Consider the following 12074-nt stretch of genomic DNA (forward strand, 5'->3'; position numbering starts at 1 on the left):
TTTTATATAAAACTCTTCATAAAAAAAGAGTAAGAAGCAGATTTCAATAAAATATTTTCGACGTGAGATTGCCGTAGCATCTTTGAAAAAAATCCTAATAGATCGAGTAGACGGCAAATGATAAAATAAACCTCTACTGTTGCAGTGAAGTACGATCCTATTGGCCATAAAATAGCAAAAAAGGAGAGACAAAGACGTTTTCAGATGGAGAATTGTAGAAAAATTTTTGCACATAATTATGAAACACGTTTATTCAAAAACAATTACTTAATAAAAATGAATTCTTTGTTGTTTTCTAATATTTTATTTATTAATATTTAGAAAAATTAAATTATAAGGTTTACAATTTTTACATCATTTTAAAAAGTACAATTTTAAATTGCAAAAAAAGTAAAGTGTGGGCAAAATCGGCTGAATAATTCCTGAGAAGTTGAATGTTAAGAGTCGAATTACGTGAAAATACATTTAATAAATCAAACATTATTCCAGGCGTTTCGCAGTTTATTTTTATTTATTTATTTATTATTTTTTGCGCTCTATTCAATCAGCTCGAAAATAAATAATACTCTAAACGTGCTTCAAATCAAAATACTTATTAAAAATGAAGAAAAAAAAATTACCCTCGTCTGTTTAACCTTTTTTTGCAATTTTGACATTAAATAATGAAATAAACTCATTTATTTGAAACAAAATACCCGCCTGCTATTGTGAACTGCTGTTCAATCGGACTTCTTGGTAAAAACATTCAAAGAAACTGAATTTCAATCCTTTTCAACTCAAAACAAATGTGAGACATAACGAAGATACTTAGGTTTAAGAAAAATAAATTAAAAATATATTGAAATTCTAAGTATAAAACAATTTTTGTAGCTCAGAGAAATGAGAAAGCTAATTTTAACGATGAGTGAAAATTATGGTTTTATTAAATACTAGTGGGCTGCGCCCCCTGCTCGCTAACGCTCGCCAACCCCCGAAAATTGCTACGCAATCTCGCTTCGCTCGCTACTAACTTAGGTACATTGCAAATGCACAAAATTCCAAGAATTCAAAACAATCATTCGAATCCATAACAACTTTTTTTTTTAAAAAAAAATTACATCTTTTTAGTAAATATTAAGTCATTGAAATAAATTTGAATTCTAATAAATAACATGTAATTCGTTAAACCTATTAGAAATGTGCTATAATATAAAATCTTAAAGTGTAACAGCACGACTGAGACTCATTTTTCAATGAATAACTAATAACAATAATAAAACAAATAAATTCGTGATATAAATCAAAAATCGTTAAATAAATTCGTGAAAAAAAGCGCTTTCGACAAAATACTAAAATAGAGATCTATCGACAAAGACTACTCACTTCTGCCTAGCTTAATAGTATGAGATTGCCGCAGCTGATAGGGTGAATTTCGGAAGAAATCACATTTGGTGAGAATGCTCATGCTCTCTCTCGTTATTTTAGTTTCCGTTTTTAAAAGCGCTATATGTTGAGCCACCTCATATACATTTGGCATGTGACATTTTTAGCGGCAATCATTGGTCGATTTTCCAGCGTTGCCATTCGGGGAGTTGTAATGACGCTTTTTTTGTCGCCGTGTAAGAGAAATATATATATAGACAACACAACGACCAATATCACTTACATACTTTATTGTTAAAATAAAAATTATTACACTCTTAAAAAACCGGAAAAAATAATTAAAATTAAGTGACATTATATTTGGAATATATATTGAAATCCAAGAAACATATTGGCCGAGCAAAAGGGACAAAATTATTCACTGTATTATTACCTAACTGTATTAGCCACTTAGCCAATAAATTAAGTTTAAAAAAAAAAAAAAAAAAAAACCTACCTGAAATAAAACATGTAAGTAATACTACACTGTCTTAGCCACATATGTCGACGTCTCATTTATTTACAATTACAAAGAACAATAAGTATACATTATTATAATTATTACGAACAATAAGTATGCATTATTATGATTATGACGAACAATAAGTATACATTATTATAATTATTACGAACAGTAAGTATACATTATTATAATTATTAAGAAGAATAACTTGATAACAACTTATTCTAAACAAAATCCCTCTATAGGGAAAGTAAAATTGTCATGGTTCTGCTTCTTTGACAATATTTTTAAATTACAGTAAGCAGCATTTTCCGACAGTCACTTCGGTAATCTGATTACTTATACAAATCTCTAACATTTGATAGCAATAATATCAGATAGATTAAATATATAACAAATTTTAATGACTTGTAGAAATGTAACAAAGAAATTTATTGTTTGTTTTTATTTTACATTGAATTAACAAACTTACACATAGATATAGTAATCGTTCTTGTGTTTTTACTTAGATAAATTCTGAAGTATAATTTAAAATTTCATTAATTTAAAATTGAGCAGAATAAATAAATTTTCAAATTATAACTACAAAACATTGTGTAAAAAAACTCCAAGAATTTCTGAGAAATGTAAAGAACTGGAATTTTCGAAACATTTGATGTCACCTCACTCATAAATTACCATTAAAGCTCAACGACAACAAAGTCCTTTTCTTTTGTGATTTTATTGTTTTCTCTATGTTTTTTCTTCTTTTTGAAGTCCAACTAATATAAAATTGAAATATCGTAAAAAACTTAAATAATATTTTCTTACCGTAAAAAAAAAAAATGAAAATTCCCTGAAAAATTGATTAGGAACTTGTGTTACCAAAAAAACTCATCGAAATAAAATATAAAATAAAATATCCAACTGAATTGCGGTTGATAACATCGATATATCAGAAAATATATTATAATCTCGCTAATTCTAACAGTCAATATACATATCCACATTAAATTATACTTTAAACATTTTATAAATATCAAATATTTGAGTTAATAACATTGGTAGATAATGATGTGAAATATGGAATTATGATATTATGATTCATCTTAAAATAAGAGTCAACATAACGAACTTTATGAGCAATAAAGTTTCATTTTTGAAGAGTAAATGGATGAATCATTTTAAAAACAACCAAATGAGTTTTACATCATTGATAGATAATAATGTGAGCAATAACTTGATGGGAAAAATATATCAGTAGCGTCATCTTTATTTTGTGTTTATTTTCTTCCCCATCCTTTTTTTTATCTTCTATAACTTTTCTTCTTTATCTATCATAATCTTTTTAATGCTAACAGTCAATATATTTATCCACATTTAACAATACTTAAACCATAGTATAAATAGCAGTTTTTTAGAGTTGATAACATTGATAGATAAAAATATCAAATGTGAAATCATGACATTATGAATCATATCTCACAATAACTGTCAATATAATACATTTTACAAGTAACAATCTTTAAGATGTCATTCTCAAAAATGAAACTTCAGAAAATGGAGTGAATGGGTGGATTTTAAAATTAGACAAATGAGTTGTAGTACAACATCGATGATGTGAGCAATAGCTTGATGAGAAAAAAATAAGTTAGCAACGTCACCTTTATTCAGTATGTTTTTTTCTTCTCAAACATTAAGTTTCTTCGTAACTTTTCAGACTGATTCTTTCTATTGTAAGAATCTCATCAACATTTTCGAAACTACCCACTTGCAAAGTTTCTGTACTTTGGTGAGGGGAATACGCAGGATTCGTAAAGTGTTCCACACTCGGCATAGGTGCAGCGTTTCCTGTTAAAGAGAAATAAATAAATTGCAAAATATTTCTACGTCTAATAAATGGGTTATTGTTACAGTATGGATTTTTATGAAAAAGGTTATTACAGCAGGAAAATTAGGAAATTTTAATATGTAACTTTAATAATTATTTAATATCTGTAAAATTTCGATGCCCTGGATTACCGAACATAAGTAGCGTCACTATTTTCCCTCGACTTCTGTGTCGTTTTTGATTTACATTGCCTGGCGCAGATCACATGGGTAAGCAGTCGCCATATTCTAGTTTGAACGGCGATGGTGACTAGTTTGAAAGTAGTATGATTACGCTCGATTTGTTATTTCTATTTTCTTACTTTTAAATTAGTCGTTTCTAATTCTCTAATAAGTAGCTAATTCTCATTTGATGTCCTAGTTTCTTTATTTTTTTTTATTTTAAATATTTCATGAATTATTGTAAAATTTTGTGATAGTGCAAAATAAATTTGTTATATTTAATACTCGTAGTCTCATATTTTCAATAATGCTTGTCAAAGAAATAATTATTAATTATATAACAAACCAGAACTATTTTGTTATTAAACTTTATAGATGCTGAAAATATTAATCTATACAGTTTGACTTTTAAAATTAGGAACTTAATATTTCTACATTGAGAGTTGCGGTCACAAGAAAGTTTCAATCACCAAAATGGCAGCGTATCGCTATTTAAGTTATATTATCACTCCAATAGTGGATGTGATGATTTTGATAATACCATCACAGTTGACGCATGATAAGCCTATAATATTGATCCATTGAACAACGATAGCTCAAAGCTACTTTGTGACATCCTTCATTCACATGTCACTGATGGTAGAACTTCTGGGAGGCAATTTTCAACATGACAATTCTCGGTACGCATAAAAGGGTTGTCTCCGGTTTTTCTGCCCCATTGTCACCCTTTTCCGACCTGTACCATCCCCACATTTGTCACCGATATAGCTTATCTGAAATTATTTGAAAAGACAAATGGAAGTCCAATTGCTGAACAGCAATAGGGACTTGTGTACCTCAAATGCTTGATCGTCTCACATCGTGCATTCACGCTAAATGTGACCAACAGGGTGACATCCATTCATTAGTTTTTTCTCAATAAATTATCATTTTGCTTAGAATATATATATATATATATATATATATATATATATATATATATATATATATATATATATATATATATATATATATATATATATATATATATATATATATATATATATATATATATAGGGGAGAGTCGGGTAGCCCCGCCCACTGTCAATTTCATATGTATAGAATATTTTTTCAAGTCAATGGGCCATCAAATATTTATTGTAATATTAAAAAAATATTATTTTCAAAGTTTCAAGTATTTATGCAGCTGGTAACATGGTCAACAATAGTTTTGAAAATATGTTGAATACAGTAGTCATGAAATAAAGAAAAATTGGTTGAATGTTTCGATTAAACTTCATTTTAATACTAAAAAAATATTTTTTTCTATACATACAGCATTAAAGTATATAGTCTTAAGTTTAATTTGCACAAAGAAAGAAGTTAATATGTGAGAAATTGTTCGAGTAATTACAAATTTACAAAAAAATTGGATTTCGGGTAGCCCCGCTCACATGAATGTCGGGCATCACCGCCCAATTTTATTTAGTCGATAAATGTACGGTTGCAAAGATTATTATTTTATTGCTTCAAATTTGAATGTTGCATGCATTTAACAACAAATATTTTTGTTATTAAATGATTGCTATTAAATGATAGAATTCACTAAAAATATATAAATATGTAATAAATAAAATAGTTTTGAGATAAAAATGATGAACGAGGTTTATCTATTGTCAATACATTGGTCATTTTCATTTACACCAGAAAAAACAGTCAAAAGCGAAACAGTCAAACATCAGGGCGGGGCTACCCGACGCATTTTGAAAGCAGCTGAAAAACATGTTTTTTTTAAATTTATATTCTTTTAAGTTAAACTATTCTTTTTTTAGTTTATTCTTTTTGAATTATTTAATTAGATGATGAAACAATAGAAACATACAAAAATATTGATTATTACTCAATATTGTTTAGAAATATAAGCGATACTCCTTAAGTGGGCTGGGCTACCCGACTCTCCCCTATATATATAAACTGCACATAAGTTGCAAGTGATACATATAACCCATAATATGAGAAAAAATACAAAGGAAAGAAGGAAAGAAAAAGGAAGAGGGAAAAAACGATTTCAAAAAAGAAGAAAAAAATATTAAATTATAAAAATTTTGAAAATTGAATAGAATAGAACGAAAGTAAACCACGATCTCTTTTGTAACTGAAATGAGAACGCAATACAATTATAACCACGGAAAGATATTATCTTATAATCAACTCACAGGCTTATATCCGCAAAAAATAAAGGTTTCCAATACTGTATTAATACAATCAAAGCAAAATAGATCAATACAAAGAGTGAAAATTAATTTAATTTGATACATTATTGATAAACTATTGTATTGGTATATTTTGCTTTGGTTATATTACTGCACGCAATCTAATTTTATAATAATTTACTCACTGGTTGTTTCAAATGTAAAAGCATAATCTACGTCTTCATAACATGCTTTTCCTTCCTTTTGTAAATTTTCTCTTCTTTGATGAGGGAAAAATTCCATATGCGTCGACTGCTTTACACACGCTGGTGGGGTAGCATTCTCTGTTAAAAAGAACGAGAGAAAAAAATAAATTGTAAAATATTTCTACGTCTAATAGACGGGTTATCGTTGTGGTATAGATATTTCCGAGGAAGATTAATAAAGCTGTCAGAAAAATTAAAAAAAAATTAATATGCGTAATACTTCTTGTGTTACTTTTACGACAGTCAACACAAACTTCGGTAGTTTTTCGATGGCTTTGTTTGCGTTTTTTTTAAACGTTGAAGAAAATTTGAAAATATGAAAAAAAATTGACTAGCAAAAGCATGAATAAAACTAAAAATATTAAAAAAATAACGGGCTAGCAAAAGCATGAATAAACTAAACTAAACACATAAAGAGACAAATAATAAAAAAAAAAGACGATAAGATTAGAACAACAGAGAGTTGTTGATATTTTGGAGAATTGTCTTTGGTTTTGGAATTTGAAGTTAATACTAACCCGTTACGGGTCTTTCTATGTTTTTTTGTAAGTTTATTCTGACCCGTTACGGGATTTTCTATATTTAATTGAAAGATTATTATTAACCCGATACGGGTAATTTAATGTCGTTACTGGGGGGGGATTTAATTATCAACTATGTCAACCTTCATCTACCAAAATCAGCCTTCATCTACCAACCTTCTTCTACCTCGTAATGGAATCAAGTTAACATGTCTTATATACTAGTGATTTGATATTTTATTTTTGCAGTGGTAGCTACGCCACAAACTGTATTTGTTGTGGTGTTAAATAAATGTTTTTTTTATTAAAACAAAGAACTGGTTTAATATAGCTTGATGCTTTATATATATGTGTATATATATATATATATATATATATATATATATATATATATATATATATATATATATATATATATATATATATATATATATATATATATATATATATATATATATATATATATATATATATCGAGTGATTTTCTTAAAATTTAGTATTTTTTTATTAATTCTATTCAACATTACTTAAAGCGATGTAAAAAATTTTATACTTTACAGTTCGAAATGTTTTCGACCATTTTACTATTAAATAAAATAACTCATATTTGCTAAATGTTTCATGTTCCATGAAATAATCTTTGATTAAACAAATTTAATAATTGCGAGCAAAAAGTTTTCAATTCTCTTAAAAGTCGGCAATACTCGAGGTTTAATGAGATACGCAAAAAATAAAATCGGCATTAAGAGGTCCAAACTTTGGACTGCTCTCTTGATCAAACGATAGGGACCATATATCTCAGATTGCGGCTATCCCCTATATTTTGAGGGTCAGAAATCTATATCAGTTGAAAAATGGTATCATTATTCACAGGATGAACGTTTTTGCGTTTGGTTTCGTAACTTAAAATATCTTTTGAACTAATTAATTAACATATTTGAGGTCACCTTCTCGAACCTTTAAGATCGAGTCCTAGAAAGTGAAAATCAGAATATTAGATCAAAAGTTACCTGGGTATTCCTTTTTTTTATTATTTTGCACTGTACATTTACAAACATTGATCGAAAAAATGAAGTATCTCTTAATTTAAACTTATTTCCTTAAATTTATCTGTCTTTAGAAGAATTTTACTATTAGATTCGTATTTAAGACAAATAAAATGGTTGAAGTCTTCTGCAGGTAGGTGCTTTGTTCTAAAATCATTATATTTTTCCTTTTACCGAGGTGAAAAAACTTACGCATATGCCTTTTGCTTCTACAGACAATTTGAAACTCTCTTGAAAGCAGAATCAAGCAGTTTCGAAGAAAAATCTCTCGTAGCCACTTTGTTGATCATTCAACAAGTCTCGTTAATATATTCTTAAAGTCGTTAAACTACAATTGCTGTATTTATTATCATTGTCAATAAACAATTATGAGTATAAATTAAAATTTTCTTACTGGGACGCATGCGTTTCCAGATGGTTCCACCACGTTGAAATTTTCTTATTTTCTGTCTGGCATCCCCTTTTTTCTTTTTCATGTAGAATAATGCCAACAATGCGAAGACTGAAATTACTAGAACTGTGGAGAAAGTAATATACATCCAGTCGTTAGATGAGGATATATTTTCTACTTCAGTAAAATTGTCGCTCTACAAAAAAAAAAAAAAAAAAAAACAATTAGTTCAAGCAATAGAAGCAACTAGGAATTTTTACACAGATACACAAGCTTAAGCAATAAATTGCACAGTTTAGATAAATTATGTAACTCCTGGTATTTACCGTCTGTGTAACATTGACATGATTAAAATTATCCTAAGACATTAACTACGTTTCCTTTACATTATCAAAAAACTTACATCTTAAACTAATATTATCCAAAGAAATAACTCAAATCTCGAAAATGTCTATTTATGACCCTTTCGATCTGGTTTACGATTAGAGAAAATCCAGTCGTCGAGCTTTTGCATGATGTGGCAGTAAAAGAATTAGTTGTAACACTGTGTCGGTTGAACGGAAGAAATGTGTCGAATCACTGAAACATGAAAATCAGTTTGATTGCTTGATGAAGGCGTCTCTAATAATTATCTTTCATTTCCTCTCGATTTCATCCGGTTATGAAATGGATGCTTTCAGTCCCTCGTGTTTTAGTTGTGGTTTGTGAACAAGCAATGAATTGTCTCTCGTCCTATTCTATTTATAATTTCCTCTATATTTTCCCCCAAACCAGAACTGAGGATTCGGAGACAAGGAGAAATTTGCTCTTCTCTGACTCCGGTCAGTCAAAGGTTTTTATGCTGAAAAGGAAAACATATTTTTGATGATATAGTTTTGTGAAAATAATTTAGCTAAAATTTTATTAAATAATAAAATTTATGTAACATTAAATTATAACTTATAAAATTTTTTCTGCTTTAAACGCTATTGAGTTTAAAATGATTTTGTTGAATTCTTGATTTGATTTAGTAAATGCTGTAAAATTTGATCATTTTATCATATCTTAAAACATAGCAAAAAAAAACCCCTATTTTTTGTTAAATTTACTTTTCTATTTTATAATTTTTGCTAAACATAGACTAATAACTTTAAATTTGAAAACCAGAATTTCGTGCAAACATTTACAATAAGATCGGAAAAATTACCAAATGAATGGTTAAAATACTGCACATTTTGGTTTAATTCACTAAAATTATACATTTTATTTACTAGAAATTGCCATTGCCAAAAAGTATGGAAATTTCAGCTGATTTTTATTCTTCTCCATGTTAGAGTCAGATTTGAGCATCCCAAAGTCTGCACACCGAAAATCCGAATTCGGAGATGACTTCGGACCACAATTATAGTCTCAAAAGTTCTGCCCCTAATTTATAAACTTTTTGTAAATTGTTTTTGGGGAATTCAAAAAATATAAAAAACGGCTATAAAGGAATATCATGTACTACGGTAGTTAAAATTATTTCAAACTGCCGTTTTTACATAATGACAATTGATGCTTGCTCTCTGCTTGCTTCGAGTGTCATTGACCCCGATTGGATTGCAATAATTTTAGTTTCTTGGTGATAAACAGACAGTTGCACTAAAGTTATTAAAAACTCTCAATTTCTTTTTTCTGTATTTACGCAGACTTAGTTCCAAGGATTTAATTTTCAACTCCATTGAATAGAATTTTAAACCAATAAATTATTTATTCGTTTCAACTTCATCCAAAAGCTTGTTTTTCAACTTTCGTTCGCTTTGATCTCAACTTTCGTTAAGATCAAGTCTTGCTCAATGTTTTTCACTGAGAAATCTTTTCAAAAACAAAGCTTAATTTTTTTTAATTACTTTACAATCTGAATCATTTAGTTTTATTTAATATTTTTTTAAATTATTTATTTTTATAGCATATTTTTAAATTTGCTTCAGATTTGTCGTAAAAGTCTATACAATTTTTAACAGTAAATATGATACATTCTCCCGTTAATTATTTTAAAATAGTAGCTTAATATTTTCCAATATGGTTTTGCATGCAAAATCAATCTTCCTTTATTACACAGTAAAGAAGCAACATTTTAATTTGGAGCTTTTAACTTTGTATAACATTCAAAATTAAATACATCATAATAACTGGATAAACGTTAAAAATTATGATAAATTAGTATTTCTGAAAAATTCAAGGGAAAAGGAATTAACGATCGGTAACGTAACATTTTTTATTAATTTTATGCATGCTGACAGTCAAGGAAATTTGGCTAAAAAGTACCTGCAATTTTCAAAAGAATTTATAAAATAAGTTATTATAATAAAAATTATCATAAAATAAACTATTATAAAAATATTATTATAAAATAAACTAAACTAAACTAAACTCAGTGGCGCGACAGCCCATAGAGAGCCAAGGCCTACTGTGCCCATCTCAGTTTTCTTGACCTTGGGATCTGGGGTGCAGGAGCAGATATTCCGGTTAGGTGGTCAACCGAACGCGGAACCTCCAGTGTTTAGTTCCCAAGCAAGCTTGGTACTCATTTATCGACCCACTGAAGGGATGAAAGGCTGAATAAAATAAACTATTATAATAAAAGATATTATAAAATAAATCATTATAAATAGTTCATAAAATAAACTTACTGTGAGCAGCGTGTTATTCATGAAGAGCGTAATATTTCCCTGGTCCATTTCTAGAAATGAAAAAAAAAACATAATCCATAATATTTTAAGAGGGATAAGATTTAAAAGCTTGAATATATCAGGTTTAATGAAAATACTTATCATAAAAATTCAAAATATGTTTTTAATATTTTTTATTTGAAAAAAAAAGCAGATTAAAATACCTTTTTTTTCAATTATTAGCAGGGATCAAAATACTTTATGCAATATACTTTTATTATATAAATCGAAAATAGCATTTTGAAAAGTTTGAAATTGAACTGTTGGATTGAATTTTGTATTGAAAGTTGGATTGAATAATGAAAACCTATTTTTTTGTATCTTTACTTCCTATCTTTAATTTGCAATCCTTGCATTTGCAATCCTTACATTTACTCTTATTATACATTCTCGTGACAATTATGCTATTCAGCTGACTTTTCACTTTCAGTTGATTATTTTAAACTTAAAAGTTTATTCAACTTTTTTTAACTATTTTTTTCATCATGTTTGTTTTATCTTATTTATTTATTTTAACTCTTCATTTATTTGCTCAGTAACTTCCTTAAATATTATTCATTTATATTTGGAAGAATGTCGAGTCCCTACTTTGTAAAGGCAGCATTAAAAAAAATCCAAATTTTAAATAAAGATTAAACTGGGAAAATTCAAGGCATGGGAACGTACTTTTTAAACGTTTTATATGTATCTATTTTCTCGCATGTTATCAATAATTTTAAGTATCTATAAAAACAATTTCCTCATTTTTCTTTCTAGTAACATTTTGGTATCACACGATAGTAAAATCCATTCTCTTCCGTAGAATAGCTATATTTCTTGAATGAATTAAATATAGCTTTCTCTCTTTTTCACGTTAAAGTTTGTAACTTTTCCCATTATTGTTTTTTATTTTTTATTTATATTACATTTTAGCAGATTTTAGATAGATTTCAGCAGCACTAAATCTGTTTATCATAATATTTTATTTGCTATTGTCAAAAATATTTACCATGATTTAAACATGTGCTTCCGTTAAAAGCGGGATTCAATCCTAAACTAATAACTTTTATTTCTTCTTAGTGTTATTCTTAATTTTCATTTTAAGATATTCAAAT

General features: G+C 27.8%; 1 protein-coding gene across 3 annotated transcripts; it reads right to left on the reverse strand.

Annotated features, from left to right (window-relative positions):
* Positions 1–1665: 1665 nt before the first annotated feature.
* LOC139425963 (uncharacterized) lies at positions 1666–10986 on the reverse strand. Of its 3 annotated transcripts, none has more exons than XM_071182969.2 (4): positions 10942–10986; positions 8294–8486; positions 6273–6410; positions 1666–3694 (listed from the first exon to the last, which is right to left on the reverse strand). In XM_071182969.2, the coding sequence occupies exons 1-4, from the start codon at positions 10960–10962 to the stop codon at positions 3540–3542; spliced, it is 507 nt and encodes a 168-aa protein (XP_071039070.1). In that variant the 5' UTR covers positions 10963–10986; the 3' UTR covers positions 1666–3539. The 3 variants fall into 3 exon arrangements, with proteins under 3 accessions (XP_071039070.1, XP_071039072.1, XP_071039071.1); XM_071182971.2 differs by lacking the exon at positions 10942–10986 and adding an exon at positions 8617–8875; XM_071182970.2 differs by lacking the exon at positions 10942–10986 and adding an exon at positions 8694–8874.
* Between the last annotated feature and the right edge of the window lie 1088 nt (positions 10987–12074).

Source organism: Parasteatoda tepidariorum, chromosome 7 (genome assembly GCF_982258835.1).
Source record: "Parasteatoda tepidariorum strain Cologne lab strain chromosome 7, Ptep-v5.0, whole genome shotgun sequence".
Taxonomy (NCBI): domain Eukaryota; kingdom Metazoa; phylum Arthropoda; class Arachnida; order Araneae; family Theridiidae; genus Parasteatoda; species Parasteatoda tepidariorum.

Coding starts and splice junctions, on each gene's coding strand:
- LOC139425963 (XM_071182969.2), bottom strand. CDS start 10,962: ATGAATAACACGCTGCTCACA. Junction 8,487..10,941: donor TGAATAACACGCTGCTCACA/GTAAGTTTATTT, acceptor TTTTTTTTGTAG/AGCGACAATTTTACTGAAGT. Junction 3,695..6,272: donor TTTTACATTTGAAACAACCA/GTGAGTAAATTA, acceptor TCTCTTTAACAG/GAAACGCTGCACCTATGCCG.